Source organism: Candida parapsilosis, contig 005569 (assembly GCF_000182765.1).
Source record: "Candida parapsilosis strain CDC317 annotated contig 005569".
In the NCBI taxonomy this organism is placed as follows: domain Eukaryota; kingdom Fungi; phylum Ascomycota; class Pichiomycetes; order Serinales; family Debaryomycetaceae; genus Lodderomyces; species Lodderomyces parapsilosis.
The window spans coordinates 296,751-311,521 of NW_023503278.1; the positions used below are offsets into that span (position 1 = coordinate 296,751).

Sequence of the window (14,771 nt, forward strand, 5' to 3'; positions counted from 1 at the left end):
AATCAATGAGACAGACTACTACTCAAAGAAATCATCTTCTTGTGATTCAGGTTCTTTTTGCTCTGGTGCATCAATTTCTTCGGCAGGCGCAACTCTAGCATTAGCACCAACATCAGTGTTGACTTTCTTGCCACTTAATATGTCATCTACTGTAAACGGCACCTTACCTTCCTCCATCATCTTTTCCACTTCTTTTCTAAACTCCAATCTCCTTGCCTCGGTCTTGCGTAATCCAATCTTGACATTAGGATCAGATAAATCTTCATCATTGGCACTAGGGTATAATGATATATACTTCTCTGACTTGGGAAAAAGCAAAACGTACATTAAATCAATTTCACCATGCTTCAATTGTTTTCTTGCCTTTTTAATATCTTTCCGTACTTCTGTCTTTTGAACCTCTTCAAATGCTTTGCGCAGTTGCTTCAATTTCCTTATAGCTTTCTTTCTTTCAAAGAAACGAACCATGTGATACTTGGTGGCATTTTGTTTAGTTTTGAGAACAGTTTGTGAGTTTTGTAGCTCTACTTTAAGACCTTTAAGAGCTCGTTCATATTCAATCTTCTTGTCTGATGGTAACTTATCATTCTTGGTTAGGAGTCTTTCAATGTCTCGGATTTTCTTTTTGAGTTTGGCTGATGATCCTGTGTTTATTGCTTTGGATACTTCTATCGGACTGGATCTGTTAACTCTGTGGAGTTTCTTTGTTTTAGGCATGGCTTCAACTGGGTGGAATAATATGCTCGATGAGATGGGATAGGGTTTTGGAAAAATAAATTTTGTATGGTACACTTCAACACAAAGCTAAAAAGAACAAACTTTGCAAAAATCTTAGAGTTACCAACTGAACAACACCATCACTAACTACTCCTTCTCCATTAATCAAATTTAGCCATGGGAATACTAGAAAAGATTGCTCAAATTCAGGAAGAGCTTTCACGTACGCAAAAAAACAAGGCTACGGAGTATCACATTGGTCTTTTAAAAGGTAAATTAGCAAGGTATCGTAGAGAGTTATTAGAACCACAACCTGGACAAGGTTCATCTGGAGGTGGGCAAGGATTCGAAGTTGCCAAGGCCGGGGATGCTCGTGTTTCATTAATTGGTTTCCCCTCAGTGGGTAAATCCTCGTTTTTATCAAAAGTCACCAACACGAAATCGGAAGCAGCAAATTATGAATTCACAACATTGACATCGGTAGGTGGTATATTGGAATACAATGGAGCTGAAGTGCAGATTGTTGATTTACCAGGTATTATAAAAGCTGCATCTCAAGGTAAAGGTAGAGGGCGCCAAGTGATTGCCGTATCAAGAACCTCAGATTTGATTTTGATGGTCTTGGATGCCACGAAAAGTGAGGATCAGAGACAGATATTGGAAAATGAATTGGAGTCCATGGGAATTCGATTGAACAAAACCAAGCCAAATGTTACAATCACCTTGAAAAAGACCGGCGGGGTCAAGATGAACTCCATTATTCCACCAAAATACCTCGACGAGAAGATCGTTACTGCATTGTTGAAGGATTACAAAATTTTAAATGCCCATGTTTTGATTAGAGATGAAAACGTCACAGTTGATGATTTCATTGACGTTATCAATGAACAACATGTCACATATATCAAATGTCTTTATGTTTATAACAAGATTGATGCCGTCAGCTTAGAAGAATGTGATAGATTAGCGCGAGAACCAAACACGGTGGTGATGTCATGTGAATTGGATTTGGGAATTGATGATTTAAAAGAAGAGATATGGCGTCAATTGGATTTATTAAGATTATATACTAAGCGAAGAGGTATTTTACCTAATCTTGATGAACCAATGGTTGTGAGAAATAAGAGTACAATTTTAGAAGTTTGTGACTCAATTCATCGAGATATGAAGAATCAGTTTAAATATGCATTAGTTTGGGGGTCAAGTGCTAAACATTCGCCGCAGAAATGTGGGTTGAATCATCCTGTTCATGATGAAGATGTAGTGCAAATAGTGACCAAATAGAGAGAGAAAGCGAACCAATTTTTTTGTGTAACAAAGTAACTCAATAAACATATAAACGCGTTAGATCGAAGACGTGTGTCAACAACGGAGCATATACAGACCGTACAAATGAACAAGTTTGGAGATTTACCTGGCATCGACATCGATAGTCAAGAAATCTATGAATCATCAGATGTCGAAAATGAGAATCCTACTGATGAGGAGAGACAAGAGCAAGCGCCACCAGATATCAATCTAGAACCATTACAAGCTCAATTTGTCGACATTGAAATAACCGACAAGGAATATGACTTCTCTGGCAATCTACTAAACCAACGTGGGTTTCAAGTTGGGGAAAAGAAGGAGACTAAGATGGAAAAGTTGGCGAGGATAAAACGAGAATTAGAGGAGATACAACAAGAAGAAGGGCCCGAGTGTTCCGATGCTGATGAGTTACTATCAGCATTCAATGCATTGAATGCATCGCCGAGTCAACGAAAATTCCCCACTGAAGAGGAACTCAAAATCGATGAGATATTGATACCACCACCTGAACCAGTTCATGCCACATCACAACAAATTGCCAAATTTGTCAATCTAGAGAATAAGTTGAACCGACTTGAAACGCAATTGGGCACAGACCATCGACAATCACGGCCACTTCAACACTCAATCAACGAGATAATTAGAAAACTAGATATTATAAATCATGCTGAACACAATGCCGATTCCATCAAGTCCAAAATTGAAACAACTGGGAAGGAAATGGAGAAATTAGAATTGAATAAACGATTATTTGGATGGGAGGATGTGCCAGTCCCCAAAAATGAGAAGATAGATGAGCTATATAATATCTTACCCGATTTGAAAACTTATTGTACTGTAGCTCCAACAATATTGGAGAGAATCAAAGGCTTAAGTGGAATACATAATGAATTGGAAGAATCGTTAAACTTTGCAACCAACTTGAATCAACTTATAGGCGACTTGGGACAAGATATCCGGGAGTGGGATAAATCGTTAAATTCGTTGAATCGTAGCTTGGAAACGCTGAAGGAAACCTTTGAGGAAAATTGCAGCAGATACGAAACGAGATTGGATGAGCTTGAAAAACGAATACTCAGATCATAAAATCTCACCTTGTTCACCAAGAAATTTGTTTGATGCTGTACACTATGCTTCTAATCTGTGGTTCTTGTGTCTTTAGTATCATGTATTTGTCAGTCCGTTGCGTCGTGTGAGATGTTGTCGTATTATGCCCTCAAAGAATGTATTTCCTTTGTTTTTGTATTATTATTGTCTGTTTTGTCTAATCAATCTCTTTTACGTGGCTATTATGGAGACCCTTTACTCATATTCTAGTCCCCAGATTGTCAATCATACTTCAATTTCATAATATCTTCTGTTGACACCACTTCTTGCCATTCCATGGCATCACACGTCCATATCTCACGCAATATATCTTTCAATGGGCCACCCTTACCATTTCAAACTAGTTTTCAAACCACCTCATTGAAAACTTGTCTCATTATTAATCGCACAATGGAGCCACTTGGATCTCGCTTCGCATTCGTTGGGTTCTGCATATAAAGCTTCGTTTTGGACTTGCAAAATTTGTGATTTTGCAACCTATACAATCATAGATTTGCACACAGTAACATAAAGCCACAGCATTTAGAAAAGTTGAACAATCTTCAAATTGCAATTATTCATTTGCTTCAAAGTCCATGCTATTATCCTCATTGCCACCTCATCACGTTTCTGATAACTGATCTACACTCTGGTATCCTTGTCCTTATCTTGCAACACGTGAACCAACGCCAAGTTTTGAATCTTGCTCCATTACACTCAATCGTCTACACAGAGGTCAAAAGAAAGTTGTATTATCATATTCTCATCTAAAATGACCAACCATTTGAGCACTAGTGCTTGCGCATAAGGCTTCCTACAAGCTTCAGGGCTCACAAAAAACTAAATCATCCAAAGAATCACAACACCATTCTATTATCCTTGTCCAACATTGGAAACACATATTGGTCGGATCGGAGCCTTATTTACGGGGAGATTGTTCGCTAGACGAAGAGGAGAGTTTTCTTGCTAAACCCAGAGAGCTCGAGAGAGGTTGAAGATCCTTTAAGGCTCGTTTTTCAGCTTTCCGGTGGCATCCATCAACTGATGGGTTGATGAATACCTGGGGTATTGCCGCGAAAACAAAATGAATGTATTGGGCGCATTGTCCGGATTAATCACAGCGAGACCACAGTTGAAGAAGAAGCTTAAACAGAAGAAGGAGTAATTGAAACTGCAGTTGGAATTGCAACCAATACAGCACCTGTGCATGTATTAGCTAATCACAGCAACCGTGAAGATGAGAATTGTAACAGAGCAAACGGGTTTTGGCAATTTTTAAGACAAGTGCTGAATTCAATTGGGCATGGTAAGAGCTAGACAAGGTAGAGCAGAGTGTTTGAGAGAGAACTCCTAATAGTGCTACGGAATAAGCTTATGTTTTAGTCTATGATTTGTGTGTAAATTTCGAGCAAATAAGTGTAGATGTGAGGTGATCGTTGTCAAATTTAATATGGATTGCTCTTGTGGAGAAGAGAAAATATACCCCAAGACGATTCCACAGCAAAGTCTACAACGGCAACTGTATATCAACTGAAATGGCAAGGCTAAATTAAAGGCACCTAGTGGTCATGATTAAAACTGCCATTGCATATCAACATTGTTTCCCTAGCTCAAAAAAAAATGTAACAACCAACTCTTTCTGTCCTTTGATTCCCATTATAGTTACTGAAGCATATATATATATATATAACATCGCCCTATTATTAATTGGTCCCCTTCTTTGTTGCAACTTCTACACTCAAAGAGAACGCGCGTGCGGGTATAACACAATGATTATCTTTTAGGTAGGTATTATAAGTAGGGGTCTTTCGTTGCGTTTGCTAGCATAACTGCTTTCCTATCAAGCGTCTCGTCTTATTGGATTCAGTGTTCGCTTTTGCATTCCATATGTATTCTTTTTTCCTTCTTCGCTTCTCTTTGCCAATTTTGGTAGTTTTGTGTAATCACATTTTCAAAATTCCGAAATCATCATTTTTCTCCTCATCGATCCTCCTCCATTCAAATAGATCTATAAACCTAAGCTTTCCCATCTTTTGTTTATTCCTTCTTCCAGGACCTACTTTCTTCCCACTTGTCCATATCACATCTAATCAAAGCACACTATAATGTTGAGATCATCATCACGTTTAGTCCTTAGACAAAGTTTACAATCAATTAAATCAGCATCCACTCCTTGTGTACTCCGAGCTCAACTTCCCAGATCTTTGGTATCCTTCAGAGCCATTTCTCAATTAGCTCATGTCAAAACCCCGCCTAACTTGCAAAACGAACCAGTGAAATCATTTGGTTTCAATGATGTGAAAGATTGGGACTTATTGCGTGCTTCAATTACCAAATTCACTGATGAGGCTAGTTTGAAAGTTCCTTTGGTTGTTGGTGGTCAAAAAATATATCGTGAGGAAACAAAGCCACAATTGAATCCAGCTAACCATTCACAAAATTTAGCTGATGTCTCGCAAGCTACAGTGCAAGATGTACAGGCTGCTATCAAGGCTGCTAAAGCAGCTAAGGAGTCATGGGCCAATACACCTTGGAGCGATAGAGCTGCTATTTTCCTTAAAGCTGCAGATTTGATTTCAACTAAATATAGATATGACATGTTGGCAGCGACAATGTTGGGACAGGGCAAAAATGTTTACCAAGCTGAAATTGATTGTGTTGCGGAATTGATTGATTTTTTCAAATTTAATGTCAAATATGCTGAGGATTTGTATGGCCAACAACCTTTGCAAACAGCCCCTGGTGTTTGGAATCGTGCTGAGTATAGGCCATTGGAAGGTTTTGTTTATGCTGTTACTCCGTTCAATTTCACCGCTATTGCCGCCAATTTGGTGGGCGCACCAGCATTGATGGGAAACACCGTTGTTTGGAAACCATCAGCAACTGCAGCATTGTCAAATTATTTGTTGTTGACCATATTGGAAGAAGCTGGTTTGCCAAAGGGAGTCATTAACTTTATCCCTGGAGATCCAGTTGAAGTTACTGATGTTGTATTGAATGATCGTGATTTTGCTGCATTGCATTTCACTGGTTCAACTGATGTGTTTAAGAAATTGTATCGTCAAATTAGTGAAAATGTGTCAAATGATAAATACAAGGATTTCCCAAGAATTGTGGGAGAAACTGGTGGTAAAAACTTCCATTTGATTCATCCAAGTGCGTCATTAAACCACTCAGTCTTGTCTACGTTGAGAGGTGCTTTTGAATACCAAGGACAGAAATGTTCAGCCACTTCAAGGTTGTACGTACCAGAATCAATTTGGCCCGAGTTTAAAGATATCTTGTCGGCGCAAATTGAACAAATCACCATTGGCAATACTTCTGATTCCAATTCATTGAATGCGTTTATGGGACCAGTTATTCATGAACAATCATTCCAAAAATTGGCCAAGGCCATTGACGATGCCAAATCTGACCCAGAATTGGAAATTATCACTGGTGGATCATATGATTCCAGTAAAGGATTCTATGTTCAACCAACATTGATCAAAACCACAAATCCCGCCCACGAATACTTGACCAAGGAATTCTTTGGGCCAATTTTAACTGTTTATGTATACCCAGATGCTGAATACGAATCCATTATCAAATCTATTGATTCAGCAACAAAATATGGTTTAACAGGATCTGTTTTCGCTAGAGATAGACAAGCCATCAGATTAGCTGAAGAGAAATTGAGATACGCAGCTGGAAATTTCTACATTAATGATAAATCAACTGGTGCTGTTGTTGGACAACAATGGTTTGGTGGTGCTAGAGCCTCGGGAACTAATGATAAAGCCGGTAGTGCCAATATCTTGTCGAGATTTGTTTCAATTAGAAATGTTAAAGAGAATTTCTATGAATTGGCTGATTTCAAATACCCATCAAATTATAACTAAATAAAGAGGCATTGAAATATTGTACTACTAAACTTTACCTACACATGTGCAAATATGTGAATTATATATTCAAAAAGAAAAAAAAAAAAAGAAAAAGGCAACGAAATGAAAGTAAATGAAACGAAAGACAAACCGCCCGCCCCCTCTCAGAATTGAACTGTCAAAGCAGGTTACAAACTCGCCAAACTCTGTCTCCTTCTCTTCTCGACTTTACCTCTTTCGATCTCCATAATAATGGTTATAAGCTTGTTGTTGTGGCGGGGGTGGCGGATGCGGCATAGCAGGAACATTGACCACTCTGCCCAACCCAGAGCAAACAGGACACAATTCCATATCCAACAAAAACCGAACCATTCCTGAACCTCTACATCGACCACAAAGCACACCACCTAACCTCGGATCACCTGGTGGAACACGCAACGGAACCGTAGAAGCTGTGCTGAAAAAGCTCCCGCTGCCACCAGCTCTCCCCCCTGGATGTGGGTTGGGTACAGGTGCACTGCCGTAAGGGATAAATGTCGTGGATCCAAAGTATTGTGGTTGGAAATTGTAATTGACGGAATTGCTGGTGTTTCGGGGACTGAATCTTTCCCAGCAATCTTTACATGTCTTGCCGTTTTTGAGCTTGTAGCCGGTATTGTTGCATTTCCGACAATGAAACCCCTTGGGGTATTTGAATGGAAGACCAGATGCAATTGAGCTCGACCCTGAACTTGTTCCTGGACGAGGAGGCGCAGGCGCAGGTGAATGGTTGTATGAATGCAACGAGTGTGATTGTGTGTGCGACAGCGTGTGTGATTGCGTGTTTGTATGGAAATACTGTTGCGGACGAGGTGCCGCGGGGCGAGATGTTGAGATTGAACTAGTTCCTGTAGATGGTTGTTGTACTGGGATCCCAGTCTTGACTGCTTCTTCGTATGGAGGTGGTGCCTCATCTTCGGCCGAGTTGGCAGTGCCTTTAGTATTTGGACTCATTTCCGGTAAGATTTGTGTTCTATTACAGAATGTAGTCTGGTTTCGAAGCAAGGCTGTTCTTTTGTTACTTGTCACTATCACAATTGCAAAGCCTGACTTTTGGAACAATTTGTCATTGAAAAAAAAAAAAAAAAAATATAAAATTAAAGTTCCGTGAGAAAAAAAAGAGTCCTTAAATAAAAACAGATTTTGTGTAAATTGCGGAGGTCGGCGAACAAATTACAAATCAGGGCTAAAATTAGATTGAACCCCTGAATACACATTTTATTACACTCATTGACTTGTGTTTTCCCTCCCATTCGTACTCCGAAGCCTACTCAAATCAAACCCCAACTCACCCTTTTCTGGATCAACTTGACTACTCAACTCATCAATACTATGCAACAATGCCGTCAATGTAATCGGTTCAGTAGGTAAATGATCACTAGCAACTAATCGAAATTGAATATCGTTGCCAGTCCCAGTAGATAAAGCACCAGATGCGGTAGCAGCAGCAGCAGCAGCAGCAGTAGCAGTTTCTTCTTCTTCCATGACACAAGTCGTTGACTCATTGTCGTTATCTTGCAACTTGTTTTCTATTCTGGTAGGACCCGTGGAGGTGGTAGTCTCGTCGTATAAATGATCAAGAAACGTCTTTTGTAACTTGAAAGCATGTCTCAACTCATCGAATCGGGCTGAGTTCAATCCTGGGTTCTCGAATCCTGAAAGACCAATGATTTTCACAATCAAATCATCAGTAATCTCAGACCCACCACCATCGTCAGATCCATCAGAAGAGCCACCAGTGTTCCCATTGTCTCCGTTTGAATTCTGCAGTTCTTGATTATGTAATTTGATAGCTCGTTGTTTTAGTAATTGCTTAATTGACCATGTTTTATCTTGCATCAATTGTCGCAATTGTGATTTATCAGTAATGGCATCTCCAAGTATTGCTTTGGCTATGTTGGTGGAGTTGTGGTGACTATTGTGATTCCTGATTTGTTGAAATAATATTCTTGTTGGTCGTATCATTGGTGTGGCGTGTGATGTGTTGTGAAATGGGTTGTGAGAAGCTGCTGTTGTTCAAAAATTTTGTCTCTCTTTTGACATTTTTGCGATTTCTCAAACCAAAATGAGAGTTCCTTTTTTCCTTTTGCAAATGTATAAAAAAAAACAACAAAATTGTATAAAAAGTGTAATTGAAATAAAGCTATAACCATTATATAAAAGAATTGAAATATAAATGCACCATTGAAAAAGAAAAGCTGATACATCCTGATACATCCTACGTAACTCCTCCCACAACTATCCCTTCTTGAAACCAATCTTTCTCCAAAACGACTTTTTACCCTTGGTTTCGTTACCACTTGATCCACCAGAGTCATTACTCTTCATACTTGAAAGGATTCCTCCACTGGAGCCACTTGTACCATTGGATCCGCTAGCTCTTCGTTTCTGTCTCATTTCTTTCCTCCGTTTTGCATCTTCGTCATCCTCAATTGAAATTAAGGATTTAACACGATACACATTTTCATTACCTCCCACACCACCACCTACACCCCCTGAGCCATCAGATGCAACTGAGCCATTTCGACTGCTGATGGATGATCCATTGGTTGATGTGGCTCCTAATGAGCTAAATTGCAGTTGAGATTTGTAAATTTGATGAATCTTGCCATCAATTTTTATGGAATCATCTTTCGAATGAATGGCCTGGAGGTAATTGACTGAATCATTAAATGATTTATCCGAAATGGATGAGAGCCAACTGTGATATTTTTCCATTGAGTTGTAAGGAATGGATGTGTCGATAATTACACCAGTGTTGCCCAGCTCATCTGTTGGTATGGTTTGAGGAACAAATGACTCAACGGACTCAATAGATGAACTAGAATTTGTGCCAACTGCAACCAAATCATCACTAAATGTAATCTTAGGAACCAGTGATTTTGTGTGTTGCTGCTGCTGTTGCTGCTGCTGTTGCTGCGTCTGCAATTGCCTTGTATGCTCGTGCGATGGATACTTTGACAGATTGCTAACCAAAACAACCGGAATTCCAGCATGTTTGACAATAAACGACGAATACTTGACCAAATAGCTCCGTTCACTATTCTTTTTAATCTTGTATTTAAAGTTCAAATTTGAAGATTTAATCCCAACAATGAATACATTGGGATGGTATTGCTTCACCAATTTGTTCAACATAAACTTTGATCCAAATTCATTACCATGTTGTTCAACAGTTTCCAATCCATTTTCTACAACAAATTCAACCGTCATTTTGATACGTACATTCAACTGAGCAAGGTTAAACTTGAGGTACTCGAGTAAATTAAAGCACTTGGATTTTAAATATTCATCACAACTCTGTTTCCTTCTTTTGGCATTGTAATCTTTGATAAATTTATGAGGAATAAAACTGGCAACAATCAAATAATCACCATCATGTAAAATCAGTTGATTTTGATTCAATATTGAGTCATCAATCTGCAATAACCAATCAAGTGAATTCCACGAATGTTTTCTTCCAGAAATTGTCGTCAACAATGTTCGTCTCAATTCAATTTCATCATAATCATCATGCTGTACAGTAACAGCAATTGATCGATAATTGTTTTCATTCGATGAAGGGTACTGCTGTTGTTGTTGTGCTTGTAATTTTTCCAATGCCGATACACCAGAAGTTGACGACCTCCGATTAGTATAGTAGATTTTTTGATTATCAAATTTAAATGCATCGAAATTTGAGGTTTTCGGCTTCATGTTAAATTGAGGGTCAAGAGCTAGTAGCTCTTCATTGGTCATGCCAGCATATGATTTCCTTCGTTGCGGTTGCTCTGTATCCTTACCAGAAGGATCATTCTCTTCCCCTCTCACCTCTTGTTCCCCTTCTTCTTCCTCTTCTGCATGTGCGTCTTCCTCCTCTTGATGATAATTTATAGTAGCATCCTCGATATTTCCTCCAAATCTGTAGTTGTAATCCAATTGTTGCTGTGAAACTTTATTCTTGAGAATTGATTTTGCAGGCGGATTGGGTAATTTTAGTCTTCTTTTACGTTGTTGCTGTTGTGAGCTGTAGTAGCCAGGTGATTGACTAATGACATCAAAGTTGGGAACTTTTGGTAAATTGGCAAATGGGAAAGACGACTGACGCGTGGGGGAGGAGCCGTAACGATAATTGTCATTGTTACCAGAGCCAAGCTGTGCTGGAGCAAACAAAGGAGATGTTGCGTCTGAGCCACCACTGCCACCAGCAGTAGTTGATGTGCTAGATGGACCTGAATAGGATGCATAGTGTTTGCCACTGGCGGTAGTATTACCCACCTGGTTATAAATGGGACGATTGTACAAGAAATCACCATCATCGACGGGATTCAAGTTGTTAAATGATACTCTCCTTGAGTACTTGTGTAGTGTCGGTAGGTTTGATTGATTAGAACCACCCATGGTGGCACTCGATTGTCGAAGATTAGCTGTTGAGATAGGTGCAGAAGAGCGTGGAGTGGATACAAAATGGTCATTGTTACTACTGTTGTGGTTGTTGGTTGTGTCTAGTGGATCAATAGATGTGGGAGTTGAAGCAGAGTCATCGACTGCTGGTACTCCTGGTGGTGCTGGTGCTCCTGGTGGTGCTGGTGGTGCTCCTGGTGGTGCTTGTGCATGCAGTGGTGGTGATGGTTGCTGTTGTTGAAGTGGTGTCGGTGGTTTATTAAACTGATCTTGGTGATTGTGCTGGTGATAAGTTATATCACTGGGCATAATATACAGTAGTTGGTGAGTTGGAAGCTGCTAATAAATTGGTGGTTGATAAACTTTGCTAATTTTTTTTTTTTTGTTTTGTTTTGTTCTTATAGTCTTTTTGATCAGATGATACAATTATATCTATTTGGTAGAGAGGCTTGCTTATTGAAATATGATTGTGGTGGTTGAGCAGTGGTGGTAGTGACGTGACAGTTGTTGTCTGTTCTATGACTGGCCTGATATTCGTATATAGTATGCTTGTGATGTACTGTTTCGTTGGTTGCTAAATTTGAAAGAAAAAGAAAAATAAAAGAAAAAAAAAATTCTATGTGGAAAAGGGAGGGGGGGGGGGGGGGAGAAGGAAGGTTGGTTGGTTGGTTACGTTGGTTGCGTTGGTTAGGTTGGTTATCTATATATAAAATGACTCTCTCTCTCTCTTTCTCTCTCTCTTTCTCTTTTTTTTGTTTTGTGTGTGTTAGTGTGGTAGTGTGTGTTGTTTTTTTTATTTAATCGTGGGGAACAAATTAAAGTTAAAAAAAAAAAAAAAAAAAAAAAAAAAAAAAGGAATGAAATTGGGTCGTGTATCAATTGTAAAATTCGCACGTATATGCAAACCACACTAAAATGTTGTTACTGTACCAAGATTATTTGATGATGCACTCTAACTGGTAAAGTTTGCTATTGACCCCAATGGCAAGGGTTAAAGATGATGATGATGATGATAATGTGAAGTTAGTGTTAGTTGAACAAAGCAACAGTAAAATAAAAAAGGAATGATCTCTATACTTATTATATATGATGTATATGTGTATATGATGTATATGTGTATATGATGTATATATGTCTTTGCCTTAGTTGTAAATAATAGATGTGGTAAATTTCTCTTGACACTGTTTGTTCTCCTATTATTATAAACCACTTAATAAAGTCTATTTATTATTATCATTATTATTATTATTATTATATATGCTTGGCTTTGATTTTGAAAAAGCCTCGTTTACTTGTGTAATCAAGGATTATATAAGCTAAAATGTTCAATTACTAAATATCTTTTACTAGGTGGGTCCAAATGTTTGTATATGTTTGTTAGTCATGATGACTATACTTAATCACTGGGTATACAACACAATAGCTTTAAAAGAATCATCTTTTTTTGCTAAGCCTCACTGCAAGAGAAGGAATAAGAATAAGAATAAGAATAAGAATCACATGACCACAAAATAGTAAACACACAAAATCAAATTATCAACAACATACAAAAAATTCTAGAACTCACAAAAAGATTGATAACACACACACACACACACACACACACAGTACTATTTTGCATTATTACACCACATGACTTTTACTTATACACGTGCACTTTGTTTCCAAAAAGAACCCTCTTTATCCGTTTATAATTTAAAAGTACATTGTTAAACTATACATTCCTAACTGTGTGTGTGTGTGTGTGTGTGTGTGGGTGTGTTTGTATTAAATCTTGGCAGTGGCTTATAATATACCTCTCTCTTTCTTTTACTCTCTTATCTGTTGTAAACTATTAAACACTAAATTTTCTCACGCTTTTTTCTTGTGCGCTCTTCTCTTGGCTAGAACCTAGAACTCACGTACTGTTTCAGTACTTGGCATATTGTATATGCATATATGTATATATATTACCGTATGATCCGATATCCCCCTATCTCTCTCTCTCTGTACATCCATTATGCTGTTTTTTTTGCTTCTTTTAAATGTGTCCTTGCGTATTGCAATTTCTTACAACCAGAAGAGGAATATTCAGACATTATGTAGTAGCAATCACAAAACGGCAAAATTGTAGATTGATTCCTATAACCAGATATAGAGACAGATCCTATCGAATCCTCAGAAATATATATCAATGCAGCACAAAAAATCACTGACATCTGAATGGAAATGTGACCACCACCCAGACCAAGTGGGCAAACGTGAAATTGCACCCAATGACATAACCTCGGTCAATGGGGTTAGTGCAGCTTATAACCAGACATTGTATGAAGAGATGACAGCGGTACAATTAAATAGAGATGCCGGGGTGCCGGGGGGAGGGGGGGCGGAAGGTAAGAACGGTGTATGAGGAAGATTACAACGTGTTATTAGCAAAATCGAATACATTTATCGACACACGTTTATAGTCGCAGGTAACGGTGATGCTGAACAGCGTGGCTGCAACTTATCCAGTTGCTTGATGAACTGTTTTAACTTTGTAATCATTGTCAGCATATGGTGTTCTAAGGGTGCTATATCTCTATCATTATCAACTGCACATTTAACGTGTGTGGGAGCGTGCTATGAGCCGATACAGACCATAAAAAAAAAAAAAGAAAAAAAAAAGAAAAAGAAGGGGTTACATGTCGTAGATTAAAGCATTTTAGTGTGAAGTGCCATGCGTGTTGAAAGGCAAAAAGTTCTATATGTTGTTTGTAAAACTTGAAACATATACTGAATTGATCCTTACTGCCTCATCCACCCCCCTATACACTAACACTAACTAGAGAAAAACTCTTTACTATTTATCGTGTGAAGGTTCAGCCATTTTGCTTATTGTGTAAGCTGATAAGGAAAGACAATCACACTGTCTCGTTTTTGCAACCATCCGTTAGGTCTTAGACCTAATTCAGTACTAGTGTTTAGGCTCGGTGTTTTCAGTGTGACTTTTGTAGTGTAATCGTCATGTATTAACTGTTGTGTATATACTAGTTAATTTAACCCAAGTTGTTCATGGTCCTTTTTCTACACTTCTATGGAAAATGGGACAATTTCTCCATTACTTGTATACTCTTCACTTTTTATCATTTCCGTTTAACTTATTACTTGTGTTTCATCTGTGAGCATTCTCTCGTTTGACTCAGTGTAAGAATATGGAAAGGAAAACTACAACAAGCGACATTCGGTCTACAGTTAGTGGTTTGACTCTTTCTATGCATATTTTTGCAATAAAAAAGTTGCAAAAATTAAATGTAAAAAGTCAACACCACCAAGGAAAAGCTTATAGCTACACCTACTTCAATCCATTTCATCAATTTCTCTGTAGTTTGTAAAAGAGCCATTACTCCGTCCAGT

The 14,771-nt window shown here is 38.4% G+C and overlaps 7 protein-coding genes across 7 annotated transcripts; 3 read left to right on the plus strand and 4 right to left on the minus strand. All coding sequences in view use genetic code 12, as the record gives it.

Moving 5' to 3' along the window:
- Positions 1-18: 18 nt before the first annotated feature.
- On the minus strand, positions 19-717 carry CPAR2_101450 (uncharacterized protein; the record flags this gene model as incomplete). The annotated part of the gene is made up of 1 exon (XM_036811523.1): positions 19-717. One exon carries the CDS (start codon positions 715-717, stop codon positions 19-21), a length of 699 nt encoding a protein of 232 aa, XP_036663290.1.
- A 177-nt stretch (positions 718-894) lies between these two features.
- On the plus strand, positions 895-2,001 carry CPAR2_101460 (uncharacterized protein; the record flags this gene model as incomplete). The annotated part of the gene is made up of 1 exon (XM_036811534.1): positions 895-2,001. One exon carries the CDS (start codon positions 895-897, stop codon positions 1,999-2,001), a length of 1,107 nt encoding a protein of 368 aa, XP_036663291.1.
- Positions 2,002-2,109: 108 nt separating this feature from the next.
- CPAR2_101470 (uncharacterized protein) lies at positions 2,110-3,111 on the plus strand (the record flags this gene model as incomplete). The annotated part of the gene is made up of 1 exon (XM_036811546.1): positions 2,110-3,111. One exon carries the CDS (start codon positions 2,110-2,112, stop codon positions 3,109-3,111), a length of 1,002 nt encoding a protein of 333 aa, XP_036663292.1.
- Positions 3,112-5,216: 2,105 nt separating this feature from the next.
- Positions 5,217-6,992, plus strand: PUT2 (1-pyrroline-5-carboxylate dehydrogenase; the record flags this gene model as incomplete). The annotated part of the gene is made up of 1 exon (XM_036811557.1): positions 5,217-6,992. The coding sequence occupies one exon, from the start codon at positions 5,217-5,219 to the stop codon at positions 6,990-6,992; it is 1,776 nt and encodes a 591-aa protein (XP_036663293.1).
- Positions 6,993-7,202: 210 nt separating this feature from the next.
- CPAR2_101490 (uncharacterized protein) lies at positions 7,203-7,967 on the minus strand (the record flags this gene model as incomplete). Its single annotated transcript, XM_036811568.1, has 1 exon — positions 7,203-7,967. The coding sequence occupies one exon, from the start codon at positions 7,965-7,967 to the stop codon at positions 7,203-7,205; it is 765 nt and encodes a 254-aa protein (XP_036663294.1).
- Positions 7,968-8,240: 273 nt separating this feature from the next.
- CPAR2_101500 (glutamyl-tRNA(Gln) amidotransferase subunit F) lies at positions 8,241-8,978 on the minus strand (the record flags this gene model as incomplete). Its single annotated transcript, XM_036811579.1, has 1 exon — positions 8,241-8,978. One exon carries the CDS (start codon positions 8,976-8,978, stop codon positions 8,241-8,243), a length of 738 nt encoding a protein of 245 aa, XP_036663295.1.
- Positions 8,979-9,251: 273 nt separating this feature from the next.
- On the minus strand, positions 9,252-11,705 carry CPAR2_101510 (uncharacterized protein; the record flags this gene model as incomplete). Its single annotated transcript, XM_036811590.1, has 1 exon — positions 9,252-11,705. The coding sequence occupies one exon, from the start codon at positions 11,703-11,705 to the stop codon at positions 9,252-9,254; it is 2,454 nt and encodes an 817-aa protein (XP_036663296.1).
- Between the last annotated feature and the right edge of the window lie 3,066 nt (positions 11,706-14,771).